Genomic DNA, 18,585 nt, shown 5'->3' with positions numbered 1-18,585 from the left:
AAATCTTTTCTCCGTTTTTGCCCATTATAGTTTGAAATTAATATGCGTTACTGTAATTAAAACTCATGTATTTTATTTGCCCATCTGTCCCGGTTATTACACCGTTTAAATGATGTCCCTATCACAATTTATGGCGCCGATATTTTATTTACAAATAAAGGTGCATTTTTTCAATTTGCATCCATCACTACTCATAAGCTTATAATTTAAAATAATATAATAGCATACTCTCTTGACATGCATATTTAAAAAGTTCAGACCCTTGGGTAACTATTTATGTTGTTTTTGGTTTTTGTGTTTTTTTTTTTATTTATTTTTTTTCCTTAAAAAATGTATGTGGGTAATTTTTAGTGTGGGAGGGAAACAGCCAATTTTAAATGTAAAAGATGATAATTGTTTATTGAAAATTGTATGTAGGTGCAGTTTACTATTTGGCCACAAGATGGCCACAGTCAAAAAAGTCCTGGATGCGAACGATCTCGCATCCAGGAACTAAAAACACAGGGAAGTTTCCAGGGGGCAGAAATACCGCGCTCTCTCAATAGAAAGCGTCGGTTTTTCTGCGGGGAAGGTAGATCGGTGAATGGGAATTATTTTCCCATTCACTGATCGGGGGGGCTAGCGGCGGAAGCGCACGCGGGAGTGCGCCCGATCGTGCGCACCATGCGGGGGCAGCAGCAGTGCCTATCTGGACGAGGAAGCTAGTCCAGATAGGCCGAACTGGTTAAAGCGAACCTTCCCTTTTGTTAGAAAATAGTTCAGCTTTAAAACTCCTGAAATAAGTTGCTAACATTTCAGCTTGCTTACTTTGTTATTATGCATATTAACCACTTAATGACAATCTGACTTATAAAAACGTCCTGCTAGAGCCTCGTAATGGCTCCAGGTCCAAGTCAGACAGTGCTGCTGCCGCCGTGCGCGCTCCCACGCGTGCACGTGCATCCACGTGCACGTGAAAATAGTGAAGAAAAAACACCAAAGAAAAAAACTAAACCTTTATTTCAAAATACTATATTGTCACTATACTTTGTACTAGGGACAATTAAAATGTTGCGATAACCAGAACAAATAGGCAGATAAAATGTGTGTGTTTTATGCACAGTAGCAGTGTTTAAAACTATAGGGGGTGACATTGGAGAAATAGTGTATTTTTTTATTTTTTTCTTTGTTATTCCCTTTAAAATGCATAGAAAATAAAGTAATTACTGAAAACAAATATAAACCCCCAAAAGCCCAATTGGTGGTGAAAAAAACAAGATATAGATCATTTCATTGTGATTAGTAGCGATTAAGCTATTGGCAAATGAAAAGGATGAGCACTGAAAGGTGAAAAATCTCTCTTGTCCGTTAGGGTAAAAACCACCTTGGGGTGAAGTGGTTAAACACAGGTAATTCCACAATGCTTCAGATTGGGAGTGTCAAATCAGCTTCCAGGCAGTCAAATTCATGTACGGCTAGGGAACTAATAGGTCACTGATAGGCTTCTGGTACGAAATAAATTTTAGCTTTTGCAGCTGCAGTGATTATATTTAAGGCCTGGTACACACCAAAAACCGCTAGCAGATCCGCAAAATGCTAGCAGATTTTGAAACACTCTTCTTTTTCTGTAGCGTTTCAGCTAGCATTTTGCGGTTTTGTGAAGCGTTTTTGGTGTAGTAGATTTCATGTATTGTTACAGTAAAGCTGTTACTGAACAGCTACTGTAACAAAAAACGCCTGGCAAACCGCTCTGAAGTGCTCTCAGAGCGGTTTGCGTTTTTCCTATACTTAACATTGAGGCAGAAACGCCTCCGCAATCCAAAATCTGCAGCAGCCCGGGAGTATGCGTTTCTGCAAAACGCCTCCCGCTCTGGTGTGCACCAGCCCACTGAAATACATTACTCAAGCGGATCCGCACCCGCAAGCGGATCGCAAACCGCAGCCGAAACGCTCTGGTGTGCACTAGGCCTAACACCCAATTCTACAATCAGAATAGGCTAAAATAAGTAAACTGCACCTTTAGCAACTGACTAGATTTGGAGTGAATGGAAAAGCATTAAAGCAACTAGAACACTCCAGGTGTCGAACTCCAGGCCTGGAGGTCCAGATCCATGCCAGCGTTTAGGACGGACTGACAGAGAGGAATGTGTCTTCCTGATGGACCACACCTTTCCTGATTCAGACCAATCAATTAATTTGAGCTGTGTCAAAAATGTGTGAGGACCTCAGCCCTTGAGTGAACCGGTTTGACATCCCTGAACTAGAGAAACAAGAGCAAAATGCACCATAGTAAACAAGTTATGGCTGGAGTTACACTTTAGAGTTTACTTTTTCTCAAGTGTATGCTTAGCTGGTCATGTGATTCTCCTCAAACCTGCAGCAGATGTAAATATCCCACCCCTTTCTCCCTTTAGCATCTCCTCAGTCGTGATTCTCAGCAGACCTGCAACATAGGTATAGGCCCCACTCCTTTTCCTCCCTCCCTCAGTGTCTATTGGCTGCTCAGCTGGTAATGAGATTTTCCTCACACCAGTAAGAATCTGCAAGTTTCCCTCACAGTGGACCACGTTGTAAGGCTTATTGTAAGCAGCTTACAGACACTAGTGTAAACACAGTGAACCAAAATACAAACATTGTTTGCAACTGTGGTGCATAAGAATTACATAATATAGAATAGCCCTGCTGCCAGTGTTTCAAACATGTTGCACCAGTGAGAAGTAGCATTTCCATTTAGGTCCGGTTCACACTTGCGTTGAAGTGAAACTAAATCTGATCACCGGTTGATCGAATCAGTTTTCACTCTGTTCAATCCGTTGCCACTCTGTTCCGCTGCTTCCATTCCACCCCCAAAGTGTATTTTTCTATTTGGAATGGTCCGTTTCTTCACTTGTGAGAAGAAACGTTCCGTTTTCTCATTGCCCCCAATGCAGCTTATGTTTCGCTGCGCTCATCGGTCCTGTAAAATTGGTGAAGCAGGAAACTTGTGGCCTGTTTAGCGGATCGTGCAGAATGGGTCAGTTCGAACAGATCCATAGGTTACCACTGGATCCATTCCCATCCATTACGATCCGTTCCCTTCCGATCCGGGAACGGACTGTAATGTGAACCGTGCCTAAGAAAAGGGTGGAAGAATTAGCATGTGCATGCACCTCTGCAGTGCTGTGTCCCAATACATCATTGTATAGGAAACCCTGGCAAAGAAGATGTTAAAGGAATGTTCTCAGGGAACAGAGCTCATCTCTGATCTCCCCACATTGTCCCCCAGAGCAGGGATGAAACATGAGCCCACATCTCACACAATAGGCTTCAGAGAGGGCCAGATGCCCTTTCATTGAAATCTGCAAAAGGATACTGACTACATCCTCACAGGAACGCCAGCGGCCAGAAAAGCCACAACAGAGTAAACATAACATCCACCCTCCTACCATTGAGAACGCTCAGACTAGATCCCTGTGTGCAAAGCTGTTCATGTAGGAGGGAAACCTTAACTATTTCTGAGGTGATCATACAGGACACTGCTGCATAGCACAAACATTTGAGGTAAACTGCAGCAATATTCCTATGCAGATATATGGTGGAATGGATCAGAGAAGCTCAAGAGATCAGCACTGTAAGCATTTAAAGAAGCAAGTTTTACTGTTTTGACTAATTTGCTATTCAGCTGTGCTGGTAAACCAGAGATAACCTGACACTCCCAAATGCTGTCCCAAAGGATGTAATTGAGGATTATGAGCATGAAAAGGACAATCCGCCCAAATCTGCTATTACACTTCACTGCAGACGCCAAACTATTATATTATTCATTTCTCTTAAAGCCCAACTTCAGTGAAAATGGCACTGGATATTGTGGAAGGAGGGTAGAACCCTTTTTGGTTATTAATTGGTCTGTGTGTTCTCACTGAGATTTTCCATCATTTCCTGTCCTTGGGACTTACACAGAAGTCAATGGCTGTTTTGTGAGCATTAGCAGTTCCAGGTGCAAGAAATGAGGGACCTTAACAAACCAGTGGGAAAGCAGCACCACATGTTATCTGTGTGTTGCATTGCATATGGTGAAGCATACAGTCATTGAAACGCATGCTTTGCTGTACACTGGCGTTATTCAGTTGTCAAACTGCAAGCATCATGACGCACTGAATTTCCAGTGTGAACCCAGACTTACCTTTTCTACATATACCTCCCCAAACCACAGAAAACTGACACACTGCGCTTGGAGAGGGGCTTTAAAGCGGACCTCAACTCAGAACTTCCTTTCTGCTCTAAAAGATACACAACAACATAACTTTAAAGCCAATGTGTACCGATTAAAAGAAAGATAAGTCAGATACTCACCTAAGGAGAGGGAAGGCTCGGTCCTAATGAGACTTTCCTCTCCTCTCCCGGTGCCCGGTCCCGCTCACGATCCCCTGTTGCAGTATTCGACCAGTTTGGTCAAATACTGCTGCTTCGAAAGTCTTCGGGAGCACTCGGGCTCCCGAAGACGGGCCGCTCCATATTGCGCATGCGCGAGTGCCCACTAAGATGCACTCGCGCGTGCGCTGTAAGGAGCGGCCTGTCTTCGGGAGCTCGAGTGCTCCCGAAGACTTCCGAAGTCCCCCGCGGCGGGGGATTTGAACGGAGGATCCACCGGGCACCAGGAGAGGAGAGGGAAAGCTCATTAGGACCGAGCCTTCCCTCTCCTTAGGTGAGTATCTGACTTTTCTTTTTTTTAATCGGTAACCATTCACTTTAACCACTTAAGGACCACAGGCTTACACCTCCCCTAGCGACAAGGATATTTTTTTACAATTCAGAGCTCTGCAGCTTTAAGGGTTTGTTCATACTAAAGGCGCTTTTGGGATATTTTTAAGCGCTGAAGATTTTGAAAATCGTCCTAAAAGCGATTGTGCAATGATTCCCTATGAGAGTGTTCACATCTGAGCGGTTTGATTCCGATCTGCTCACCAAAGTGCTACATGTACCATTTCTGGGGTGATTTGGCTCAATGGAAGGTATAGGGAAATCGCAAAATGCTTGAAAAAGCACTTTGCATATCGATTTCCCCAGCACTTTTCTGAATGAATACATTGTATTTATTCTTTTCCAAGTCAAAGAGTTCACTTCCTGACTTGCATCAGGAAGTGAAAAAACAAATCACTCTGCAAAAGCGCTTAGAAAAGTACTTTACAAAAAAAATAAAAATTGCAACACGCAGATAAGCACCAGAAAGCGCTAAAAATAATTGCCAAAACGCAATTTCGATTTTAGATGTGAACAAGGCTTAACAGTTCTGCAGGGCCATACAACTTAGCACACAAATGAATCTTGGTTCCTTTTTTGCCCACCAACAGAGCTTTCTGTTGGTGGGCTCTGATCGCTGCTGCCATATTTTGATTTTTAAAATTAATTTTATTTTTAATTAAAATACTGTATTTATCTTTAAATTTCCCAGCATCCCTCCCTCCCCCCGGAGAGCCAATCACGGAGATCCTTTCTCATAGGCATCAACCTATGAGAAGGAATCTGTTTCCTTGCCACTGGCGGGGACAGCTCAGTGACAGAGCTGTCCCCAGTACAGCGTTGCACTAGATCGCAGTGCTGTATAACTAAAAGAAATGGCCGTTTCTTTACAGTCTGCCAGCAATGATCGCCGTCACTCAGCGGGGATGCGTGCGCATTGACGCGCGTGATCCCCGCTGATCTCCTCCCCCAGGACTTGACACCAATAGGCGTTAGGCGGTCCCGGGGGAGCCACCTTGCGACCGCCAATTGGCATTAGGCGGTCATAAGGTGGTTAAAGGGAAGGTGGCGGAGCGGCGGCGAGGGCACCTCCTGCCTGCCACGGGCTTGAGGAAGCCCCAAGTAAGTGGAAATTGATTTTTATTTTTTCACCCCCCTCCCTGAACCTTCCCTTTAAAGAAAAACATGTTTGTTACAGCTGATACAAATCTGCACTGTTTCTACTTCCTGCTTGGAAGCAGACATATTCACATCCTGTGCTTTCAAATGAGCTTGTCTGCCGTAGCAGTCAGGCAACAGGGGTAAGATCAAATTACAACTTGTGATTAGACACACATTAGGGGGAATTAGACTAAAAACCCTAAATACATACAGGGTGCATTTCTCGTTTTCCTTCTGCCCTATGCAAGAGTTCAGGTCCACTTTAACTGGCAGAGTGCCAGATATGCAAACAAGAGTGTCCCAGCCAGAGGTGGTGGGGTCAAGGATGGCACGAGAAGCCTTTGGACCAGCCAGAGGCTTTCCTCTACATGGGTAAGTATCTTCTATATTTATATGTATACTTATGCCAGTTTAAGGACTCGTTCTGACTATACGCGCTGCCGTGCGCATTTTTGGCAGCACACATAGTGTGCGACACGCAAGAACAGTAGAAGGGCATGGAAAGCCCTTCTACCGATCCCATCATATGCACAGCGCAATGCGCTAATCGCACTGCTGCGTGCATTTTCAGGAATCACAGCGCAGATCCATTCACTGTAGTGAATGGGATCTAAAGCACATAGTAGCGCAGATGGCGTGCAATCGTACACGTTGCGTTACGATCGCACGGCCATCTTCGCTCAAATGATTTGAAAGAGGCCTAAGAGGTAAGAATAATAGATACAAGTGCAAACATTTATTGTTCCAGCTGCCTGGCTGAAAGGGAACCTGAAGCGAGTAAAATTATTTAAAACAAACACATGATGTACCTGTAAATGAATATTACATACTTACCTCACCGTCAGTTCCTCTCAGAAGCTCACCATTATCTTCCTATAGTAATCTCTTGCAGTTCTGACAATATTTTGTCAGAACTGAAATATACCATTTGCTGTCAGTTATATATCAGCAGCTGTCAGTTACAACTGAATGTGCAAGGTAATGTCCACATTTCCCTATGGCTCAAGCCAGTGATATTACAGTTTAACAGTGTGCTGACCAGGAAGCTGTTAGGCCATTAAGCCATTTTCAAAATGGAGGACTGAGAATTCCATTGATCACAGTGGACAAAAAGGATGCAGGAGAGCAGAAAGAGGTTGAGGAGTAGACTGCACAGGAGGTGAGTATGACCTGTGTATGATTATTTTGACTTGTTACTTTAAGTTCAAGTTCTCTTGAAGGTGGAAATGGAATCTAGAATATCTCAGTAAAGGATTTTAGTACAGCACTAACTTGCTGCTAAATGCTATACACAATGCGGTTTCAAAATCTTTACCAAGTTGTTTACCAAGACTAAAGACGCTTTCTTCCAGGAACCTTGTACCATTAAAGTGGATCCGACAAACTTTTACTTATTGCATAATTCATTGTGTTCCTTTCATATAATTTATGGGGCATTCCTCAAGCCAAATACTTTTTTTTTGTTTTGTTTATTCCCTATAAACTACAGCATCGCCCACAGCTCCTTTTGTGTCTTGGCAAGGGCTTATGGGAGCTCAGTCTGGGCAGGAGGAGGAGGAAGGTTACTAGCCATTGATTTCAGAGGCAACGGGGAGGAGGAGAGGGGACTGCATTTACACACAGGCAAGCTGATAGCATCTCCAGCCCTCAGCCTGTGACAATGTGACAAACAGAACATGGCTGCCCTCATTGTATCACAGGAATAAATAAACTTTTGAGGCTTTTTATGCAAAATATGCTGTGTAAACTATCTTAACTATAGATTAAATTCATAGACAAGTTACTTGTTATAGTTAGTTTTTCCATCTCAGATCCGCTTTAACCACTCTACCCCCGCCCGTACGAATTTCTCCATCCCTTTTTCCATCCTTTAACCCCCAGGGACGGAGAAATCCTTACTTTGCGCACTCCCGCCGCTGCCCGCGCTCCCGCTCGTAAACACGCCGTCTGCCGCTAGTAAACACGCCGCCGCCCGCTCGGAGATCAATGAACGGGAAAATCCATTCCCGTTCGTTGATCTAAGCCCCGCAATGATCCGCTGCTCTCCTATGGGCAGCGCGATCATTGTGAAAAAAAACTCACGTGTCCAGCCTCCTTATACTTTCTCCGAGTGTCCGGAAGGACGCTTGGAGGTCGCATTAGACAAAAAGTTACTGTTGCCATCTTGTGGCCAAATAGTAAAACTACACCCTAAAAAATTTTCAAACACAAATGAATTAGTTATACACAAAAAATTAACTCATTACCTCCCACACTCCCCAATTTTTTTTTTTTATTTTTTTTTTGTAGTAATGAAAAAAAAAAATTAAAAAATTTTCTATTAAAAAAAAATACATAAATAGTTACCTTAGGGACTGAACTTTTTAAATATTTATGTCAGGAGGGTACAACACTGTTACTTTATAAACTATGGGCTTGTAATTAGGGATGGACGCAAAACTGAAAAAATAAACCTTTATTTCCAAATAAAATATTGGCACCAAACATTGTGATAGGGACATAATTTAAATGGTTTCATAACCGGGACAAAGGGGCAAATAAATTTCATGGGTTTTAATTACAGTAGCATGCATTATTTAAAAACTATAATGGCCGAAAACTGAAAAATAATTAATTTTTTCCCACATTTTTCCTATTTTCCCATTAAAACACATTTAGAATAAAATAATTTTTGGCATAATGTCCCACCTAAAGAAAGCCTAATTGGTGGCAGAAAAAACAAGATATAGTTCATTTCATTGTGATAAGTAATAATAAAGTTATAGACGAATGAATGGAAGGAGCGCTGAAAGGTGAAAATTGCTCTGGTGCTCAGGGGGTAAAACCCCTCAGTGGTGAAGTGGTTAAACATTAATATTAACAAACAATAGAGAGCTCTCCTAGCATATATCAGTAGCTTTATGTAGGCATAACCAGGTGCTTGTGGTGACTGCAGCATTGTTTTAACACCTCATGCTCACTTAGAATAGACTCTTAGCTTGCCTGTAGATACCTGCGTGTTTCCAATGTCTAGAAATTTCCTTTCCCTCTTGATCTGAGGAGCCACTTGTACACACACAATAATGGTCAGACAGTAGATGTGTGTAATGTAGGCCCATAGTGCCACGTCTACTCACCTGGCAGTGATCCAGTAAGAGAGCTTGGGTGGGGGACATATCCCTGGGGCACAGAAGCTGGTCCATGTACAACATAGTCATTCGCCATGGTCTCTCCGTCTCCCTTCATGCGGGGGCACAGCACGCGCTGACAGACAAAATAAACTCCTCCCACCACAAAAACGGTGAGTATGACCCCGATGATAGAGCCAATGGTGTTGGTTGATGGTGGAGGTGGCTCCTCTGTGGGATCTAGGAAATTACAAAGGTCAGATTTAATATCAGATCATGAAGTAGTAATAATACTTCCAACCAAGCAACAACTACTGGTAAATTAACATGTATATAGCAATTGTGATCCTACAAAGAACTTAAAGTGAACCTCTGGACTAAAAATTTACTCAGCAGAACTGAAAAGGCTTGGTGTTTTCTTACCAAATCATCATTTTTAGCTAAGTTCCACCCATCAAAGAAAACTGCCTGGGCTTTTTTTCCCTGATGCTGTGCAAAGCATGATGGGATTTCCTATGTTATTCACGTTGCCTAGCAACTGGGAGGGGTGATCAGCACACAGGACAGTTGGAACTGTGTCTCACGCTCCCTGTCACCTGCTTTCAACCAAAAAGATCGCTGCCCTCATGAAATCAAACATTTGCCTGTTCTTTTAAAACTGGGTGGGTAAGAGATTATATTACCTATCTATTTTAATTAACATAACTAATGTAACTTAATGACAGTATGTTTGTTTCGGCTGAAGTTCTTCTTTAATATCTTGTGACCCTCCCACACCTGCTGCAATATAGACTGCACAGCACAAACAGGGATAACACTTTCTAAAGTCTACAATTATAAAGACCGAGTCACTTGCCCGCATTTTGCCTGCTCTTCAGTGTTTAAAGAGTACTCAAGCTGAAGCTCAGCTACAAAATCAGATACTTACCTTAAAGGAAATGCCCGAGCAAATGAAAAAAACGAAACAAACCCCAAAATATCTACTTACGCTAGTATTCCTCCAGCCCCTTTGCAGGAGTCATGTTTCACGCTGCAGCTCCGCTCTCAGGCGGCTTCTGCACCGCTATCAATCAAGTCCACATTGTCCAGAGTGAACTGTGCAGGCACAGAACTGCCTTTAAGAGTGGGAAGCAAACACTAGTGCACATGACAGGCACATGAGTGGGAAGCCTCAGGATCCTATTGAGGCTTCTCTCGCTATTCTGTTGTCCCTTGTTGCTGAGTGCGGCCCCCAGAAAGATTATCAATAAGGTATAGTCGCTAATCACATCGGGGCCGAACAGCTTCTCTCCCTGTATCATGGCCCCACAATAGCCGACAGAGCCCACAAGCACATGCGCAGTAAGCCAGAACTGCGGGCTCCAGGCCATGTTACTACACATGTGCAAGCGGGCTCAAGCGGCTTCTGTGCAGCCATGATCTAGGAAGAGGAGCCACGCAGCCCCGATATAGAGGGGGGCCATGCTCTGCAAAGGGGGGCTTCAAACGAGCGAGGGAAGCCTTGATAGGATTCTGAGGATTCCCTCTCTTCTGGGTACGTATCTGATTTTGAACCAGTCATACAAAACACCACAAGGTGTTTTGTTTTTCAACAAATTCGATATTCAATGCAGTATATTATACATTGAATCTACTGAAAATCTATGAAAACTATGGCATTTAGGATCAATATAACCACACCAGTCACCAGTACACAACGGAGGTTCACCTAGGTTTGTATTGCATCATACAGTTCAATGCTGGGAGCTGCAGCAGCAAGATGGAATGTAGACAAGATTTCTGTATAAGGGCTGGTTCACATTGGGGTGATTCTTCTGCACTTTGCTGATCGCCGCTGCTACAATGTATCCCTATGGATACATTCACACTGCAGCGGTTGCGACTTCGATTAATCGCAAACGCGCTGCATGCAGCGTTTTGGGGGCAAAAGTGCTGTGATTCCCGTTCTATTGAACGTGAATCAAAACCGCAAAGTGAGCAAGAACCGCAAGACTTTTTGTTAAAATTGCAATCCAAAAGCGATCGCGGGCTACCAGCGCTCTGAGCGCCAAATATGAACTAGCCCTAAGTCTGTAAGCAGGTCTTGAAGACTGAATCCCTACCTGATCCAGTAACATGATTAATTTTATACATTTTTATATAAAATGGTAAAAGCAGCAGATATTGTCCTGGGCGCAGTCCCACAAAACGCGTTGCCAGCGCTCATTAAAAATCATTAATCGTATGATAGCATCTTCATTTGAGGTAAGCCACTTCAACTTTTATTTTTAACTGGTTTTAACTTAGTTTAAAAGACCCTGGGCGCCTCTTTTCTCCTTGTGCCGCTCGCCCTCCTTTGGAGAGGTATACCACCTAGGTCTTATGTGGCATAGCCACCTCTAAAGCCCATAAGGTTCCTTTTTTTCACCAAGAGTACGACCGCACTTTGCTTGCCTAGACACCCGAGTGGAGTTGGGTTTATAGATCTTCACCTGTCTACAGCGGTTGGTTACCCTTCTGCAACCTTCCTTTGTGAGTACACATTTCTTTTTTGCTTAATCCTTTTCCTGTCGTGACTTACTGCCCCGTCGGGGCTCCGGTTGCCTCTGTTTTTCCCTCCAGGGGGTCATTTGACCACCCCCACATCTGCATCGTACAGTGATTACATTTTGTACACTACCAGCAGAACACAACACATGCTGTCAATGACCCATTTTTCTAGGTGACTCCAGCAGGCTGACTTGAGGTCAGAGAGGACAGCCCAATGACAGCATTAAACGAAATAGCCATAAAGGGGAAATGTAAAACACTTTTTAAAGGTATTGAACTAATGTTACTCCAGAATGTTCAACATAACTAGGATACTCATTATCTGAAGTTCACATATAAGTTCACTTACAGCAGCCCTGTTCATCAGAGCTGTCGCTGCAGTCTCGCTTGTGGTCACACCGCCTGTGCTTGCTGATGCACTGCCCACTGCTGCAGTGAAACTGCTCCGCTGTGCAGAGATCTAGGGACAATTAAAGGACAATTACAATTTCTGCCATCGCATACTCTAAACAAATTATTTTACAAGTAGGATGTTAGCCAATTAATTTAGGTTTTAAACTTGAAATAGATGCCAGAGATTTGTGTCTGAGAAGATCTAATGCCATATATAAAAAAAAAAATAGTTATTGGCCTGTAGAGCTTCTCATATGAGCAACCAGCAGATTTAGGCACCTTTTGCCATCAAGCTGTAATAGCTCCCAGGTAGCATGCTAGTGAAGGATTGTAAGCAATGCCTTGATGTGGCCAGGCTGTCTATTAATTAAAGACATACAAATGCATTTGGTTAAGATGAATTCACAGATAAAAGACAGATCTTTAGGGTTACATAACCCTGGAGACAACTGAAGGACAGGAAGTGAGTAGGGTATGGACAGTTTGTGTGCACATACCTTCACAGTTCTTCTCATCAGACTTGTCTTGGCAATTGACATCACCGTTACACCGGAGAGAAGAATCGATACATTTGCCGCTGGCACACGGATACTCGGTGTCAGAGCACTTGGGGCAGTTGTGTTCATCGCTGTTATCTACGCACTCTGTGAAGCCATCACAGCGCCACTCAGCTGGAATGCAATCTACCTCACCTGTATAGCAAGTGAACTGCTGCGGAGAGCATGTGGGGGGCTCTGCAAGAGAACACAAAGAACATTGTCTAGGAAGACTTATGGCTTATGAACATTCTAACAACAGTTACACATTTTTGGCTGCCTACCCGACCAACCATTCCCCTCTAGACTTGGAGGCTTAGTAAAAGCAGACCTGAACTGGGATGTTAAAAAAAAAAAAAGTTGAGTTATTTATCTGGGGCTTCTTCCAGGCCCCATAGTCTCCATTGTGCTGTGGCCAGTCTCTGGGTTGGAGACTTTAAATGGGGTGACAGCAGAACAACAGAAGGGACTTGGAGGTGACAGAGGCCTCAAAGACTACAGGGGGCTGAAAGAAGCCTCAGGGAACTAAAAGGCTACTTTTTAATTCCAGTTCAGGTGTGCTTTAAATGACACCTGAAGTGAGTGGGATATGGAAACTGCTGATTTCCTTTTGAAAAATCCCAATTACCTGGGAGCCCTGCTGATCCTTTTGGCTACAGTAATGTCTGAATCATACCGGAAACAAGCATGCAGCTGATCTTGTCAGATTTTACAAAACTGTCATAAACACTGATCTGCCGCATGCTTGTTCAGAGTCTACGGCTAAAAGTATTATCCCTCCTTAGCGGTAACCCTGAGTCAGGCCCGAGACGAAAATCTGCAGTTCTGAGCAGTAATCCAGAGTTAGATCCATTGGAAGTGTGGAATGTACAGGGCTGCGGCAGATGTATCTAGCAGTACGGTTTTTAGGGTCTGAAAGCTTGTGAAAAAATTGCACCGTTTTTGGGGAAAAAAAATATGGAAATCATACCCCCAGGGAGGTTAAAGACAGATTAGCAGGATAGTCAAGCAACTGGTATTACTTAAAGAGACTCTGTACTAAGAAAAAGCGCCCCTGGGGGGGGTACTCAACTCGGAAGGGGGAAGCCTCTGGATCCTATCGAGGCTTCCCCCATCCTCCTCCGTGGTGTTGCTGCAGCCCACTGAATGCAGAGCCGACAATTTGTCAGGCTGTGCAATATTTACCTTTTCTGGTTCCAGCAGGGGTGCCTTTGCGGCTCTCCGCTCGGAAATAGGCAGAAATAGCTGATCTCAGTCGGGTCCGCTCTACTGCGCAGGCAACTTGCAACTGCGCAGTAGAGAGGACCCAACTGGGATTGGCTATTTCCGCTTATTTTGGAGTAGAGCCGCTACTGCGCATGTGCTGGAGCCAGGAAGGTAAATATTTACATGGCCACCGTTCCTGGACCTGCAGTGAGACCATCGTGGGACAGAGGAAGCCTCGATAGGATCCAGATGCTCCCCCCTCCCGAGGTGAGTACCCCCCAGGGGCATTTTTTCTTAGTACAGATCCTCTTTAAAATCACATCAGGTTCCCTTTGATGTTCTATCCTAATCCCAGAGCTTGAAAGACTAGGTTATAGGATTCTGTATGTATATCCAAAAAATATTTGGATAATAGTGACAGATTTATCAAACTGGAAAAGAAGGTTAGTGCAAAACTAGAACAGACGTCTAAGATTCCAGTTTGTCACTGAGCACCTCTTCAACTTTTGCACCCTTTCTGAACCAGACTGAAGCCGATTTATTAAAACTATTGCTAAGGCAACCTGATGTTCAACACAAGTGGTAAAACAGTGTGGCATGGTGGCTAAAGACTTGTACACATACGAGATAAAACTCAGCCAAAGCACCTGATAAACTGTCACTGCTGCAAAGAATCTAGCGCAAGTACAGTGGCCCTCGATGCCATCTGACACATCCGTCAGCAACCAGCCAGGCAGATCGATTCACCTAGAGCAGTGTCCACCCTCTTTCCCCGGATGCCATGTGACATCACTCTGCTCCGTCCGCCTCTTTCACCTTCCATTGCACACAAGTAGATAGCCTACAGGCGTCTGTACAGCATCAGCCCTGCAATGTTGCCTGAAGGATCTGATCTTGATCCCTATCAGGCGACATGCTTCATACGTGCGCATGAGGCTTTACTTGTTACGCAGCTATTTGGGTTGAAAAAGAAGTCATACGTGTATCGAGTTCAATCAGAAAATAGAGTACAAAACTAGCCTGCATCCTCACATATCCCTGTTGTTCAGGAGGAAGGCGATAAACCCTTATAAGGCATGGTCCAATCAGTCTCAAAAGGGAAAAAAATTCCTTCCGGACTCAAAATGGCAGTAAGATAGAATCCCTGGATCAACACTACCAGGAATTGCCTGGTAATTATAGCCATGGATGTCTTTCATTGCAAGGATAGCATCTAAGCCCCCCTTAAATGCAGATATAGAATTTGCCATAACTACTTCTTGTGCATTCTACATTTTAATCACTCTTACTGTAAAGTACCCTTTCTTAAATAAATGGCTAAAACTTTTTTCCTCCATGCACAGATCATGTCCCCTAGACGTTTGCAAAAGCCTTGTTAGCTTTGTCGCTGTGCAATACTAATGTTTGAGGTTTTAAACCCGGGCCAGGACACTAACTACACAGAGTGCATATGATCTTCAAATGTTTACATAAGTTTCCGGTGAGTACTCGGGTTTAACCAATACTCACTGTGCTTGGAGCTAGGTCAAGCTGCAGATATTTTTAAAGTGACAAATATAAAATATGAAAAATCCCTTAATTTTTTTTATGAAGCATACATTTTCAACCAACAGTATAGAGCAAGTCCCAGAATTACGAACATCTGAAACAAACGACCCAACGATACACCATGATGACATCACATAGTTAGGGACCTCCCGGCTTTGTGCACCCTCAGCAATGTTCTTTCAGCATGCAGAGTACTTCCCACAGTGAAAGCAGCAGCAGTTATTTCACCTGCTCTCTGCACGGGCACCTCCATGATGAGCATTCTCCCCTCTCCCTCATGGCTTCCTTTAGTGCCGGCTTTTACAGATCACGCCATTTGCGACACCTGGCACAAGGAGAAAGCAGCGAGCGAGAGAGAAAAGCTCATCACGGAGGCGACTGCTCTCCGCCTCTGCAGGAGGCTTCTGAAGTTTTCAGGAGACCAAGTACTCCCGAAGACGGGCCGCTCTGTACTGTGCATGTGCAAGCACGCCCTCGCACACTAAAGCATTCGCAGTTCGAAGCCGCCAATCTTCGTTAGCACTCGGGCTCCCGATTCATCCCGCGGCTGGAGATTTGAACGGGGGAGCCAGTGCTGGAACAAGGCCAGACCTTGAACGAAACAGGAAAGCTCATTAGGACCCAGAGCCTAGAGGCCTGCAGCGGGTTGGGTACCCGCGGGTAACCCGAAATGCGGGTCGGGTTCGGGTACCCAAATCTTTTTAACCTGCGGGTAGCGAGTAGCGGTCTACGGGTAGTAAGGAGGGGAAGAAGCGCTAGAAGAGAACCCCCCTCCCTCCCTCACCTGGGTCATCTCCTCCAGCTCTCTCCCCCTCCAGAATACCGGCGGCGCTGTGGGCAGGCGGAGGATTACTCACCTTCTAACATCCTCGTTCCAAGTACTGGAGCGCTGCACTGGGGGCCAACTGTGCTGGCTGCACTGGGGGCCAACTGTGCTGGCTGCACTGGGGGCCAACTGTGCTGGCTGCACTGGGGGCCAACTGTGCTGGCTGCACTGGGGGCCAACTGTGCTGGCTGCACTGGGGGCCAACTGTGCTGGCTGCACTGGGGGCCAACTGTGCTGGCTGCACTGGGGGCCAACTGTGCTGGCTGCACTGGGGGCCAACTGTGCTGGCTGCACTGGGGGCCAACTGTGCTGGCTGCACTGGGGGCCAACTGTGCTGGCTGCACTGGGGGCCAACTGTGCTGGCTGCACTGGGGGCCAACTGTGCAAATGTGCATTTTAGAAGAACATTTTTAAAAGCGGGTCGGGTAGCGGGCCGGGTGTGGGTAGCGGTTCTGCAGGTGCGGGTCGGGTTGCGGGTATCAAATTCATCAGAAAGCGGGTCACGGGTCAGGTGCAGGTATGAAAAAGATGACCCGCGCAGGCCTCTACCAGAGCCTTCCCTCTCCTTAGGTAAGTTCTAAATTGACTTCAGATTCTCTAAGAACGGATTCAGATTAACGAACGAACCTACAGTCCCCCTATCTCGTTCATTAACCGGGGACTACCTGTATATCTCAACTAAGAAGATGTTACAGAGAAGCTAACTGATGGCAGTATATAAGAAATGAATGATTTATGAAATGACAGTGTCAAGTGTTAGGTCTCCCTTTATACAATGACATTCACTACTCATGTAGTCAGTAAAATGTCACGAAGTACACAGAATACAGACAATGAACATTATTCCAGGGAAAGGAGGAAGGATGTGATGAGGCAAGACAAGATGTGTGCGACTCAGAGAATGCAGGTCAGCATTTGTGGAGGTTGTATTTATGCAGTAAATGAAAACAATGACGTAAGCCTCATACACACACTAGAGGAAACTCTGCCAAGGTGGTCGATAACCACCTCTATAGTACCAAGAATCTGCAGCAGATGCCCGCTGGTGATTAGCTGTTATCTTGTGCACCGGGAAGAGAAAGCAGCAAGGCATGTGTGCCCTATACTGGATCTAGCACTTTGCCACAGTATTCAGCGGACCCAAAACACACTGCAGAATCTCTTCTGGGATGATAAAGCCAATATGTCATAGTATAGGACACTATTGTCAGGGCTGTGAATGGCCATATAAGGCAGCCAATTACAGACACAGGAAAAATGTCAATGCTTTGGGTTTCAAAAAGTTAGTTATCCCTTGAGCACCTCAGTTTGGCTCAGTTCACATCAGCTTTTAGCTGTGGATCCGGCCGTACGATTCCGGTTTCCGTAAAAATGCAGCAGGGCCCAATTTTCCGGACCGTTTCGCTCAGTGGAAAGGAAACGGAAGGTTTTGCAGCAAAATAGGAACCAATGAAAACAGACAGTTTACAGCTCACTGTAGAGGCCTGCGCGGGTCCACTTTTTCATACCTGCACCCGCTACCCGCACCCGACCCGCTTTCTGGTGAATTTGATACCCGCAACCCGACCCGCACCCACAGAACCGCTACCCGCTTTTTTACATTTTCTTCTAAAGTGCACATTTAAAGTAACATTGGGGAACTGTAGTTAATAAAACCTATTTTTATACACAAACCAAAGCTAAAGAAGGTTTACATGCTTGCTTTCACTACCCGCGACCTGCACCCGCAGACCGCTACCCGCAACCCTACTCGCACCTTAAATCAATTCGCATTTCGGGTTACCCGTGGGTACCCGACCCGCTGCAGGACTCTAGCTCACTGGCTGTAAAAACGGACCGTTTTCCAAGATCCAGATGGCTGGATCTGTACGGCCCGATCCAGGAAAAAACGCAGATGTGAACAGGGCCTAACACAGAGAGGCAGGGTTATTTCTACATAGTTCACATATCGAACATCAGAATGGATGTAATGGAGTACCGGTCACAAAGCTACAATGGGGATGGCCATTGCCTGAGCTGGCAAAATGTCACTGGCACAGAGCTAAAATGTTTGAAAGTAAGGATGTCTGACACATGCACATAAAGCAGGGAATTCAGTGAAAAAATTGAGTTGTCCTAGCTTAATTGTTAACAATTTATACAAAATTATCACTGCAGGTCTTCACTTGAGCCCAAATACTTGATATGGCAACAGAGGTGGTCAGTGTGATGCAAATTTTTAAACTTGCATACAAAATGGAATGCAGCTTAAAAGTAAGCCAATTAAATTTACTGATTGGCTTAATGCTAAGCTGCATACAATAAAATTAGTGTAATTTTTTTGCATGCAAGCTAGAACTATTTGCATCCCCAGAACTATCTCTATATGGCAAATAGCAGATACATCAGATTCATAGGTAACCATTTTATCTGGATGTGCCATAAAAGGAGGTCTCTTACCTCCACAGGAGAGCTCATCCTGGAGCAGCACAAGGTGCATGGGGCAAGAGCAGCGAGTTGTTCCATCTCCTTTCACAATACAAATATGTGAGCAACCGCCATTGTCCTGAGAGCAAGGGTGTTCCTCTGGAGAACAAAAGAG

The 18,585-nt window shown here is 44.7% G+C and overlaps 1 protein-coding gene across 1 annotated transcript in view; it reads right to left on the bottom strand.

Moving 5' to 3' along the window:
• LRP6 (LDL receptor related protein 6) overlaps positions 1 to 18,585 on the bottom strand; it is a 158,468-nt gene that overhangs the window by 16,477 nt on the left and 123,406 nt on the right. The window contains exons 17-20 of the mRNA XM_068277320.1: positions 18,444 to 18,569; positions 12,386 to 12,622; positions 11,845 to 11,955; positions 8,976 to 9,206 (exon numbers count right to left, since the gene is read on the bottom strand). Of these exons, the coding sequence (XP_068133421.1) occupies positions 8,976 to 9,206; positions 11,845 to 11,955; positions 12,386 to 12,622; positions 18,444 to 18,569 (705 nt within the window). The remainder of the gene's footprint in view (positions 1 to 8,975; positions 9,207 to 11,844; positions 11,956 to 12,385; positions 12,623 to 18,443; positions 18,570 to 18,585) is intronic.

This window comes from Hyperolius riggenbachi, chromosome 3 (genome assembly GCF_040937935.1).
Source record: "Hyperolius riggenbachi isolate aHypRig1 chromosome 3, aHypRig1.pri, whole genome shotgun sequence".
Classification (NCBI taxonomy): domain Eukaryota; kingdom Metazoa; phylum Chordata; class Amphibia; order Anura; family Hyperoliidae; genus Hyperolius; species Hyperolius riggenbachi.
This window is presented reverse-complemented; position numbering and strand designations above follow the sequence as displayed.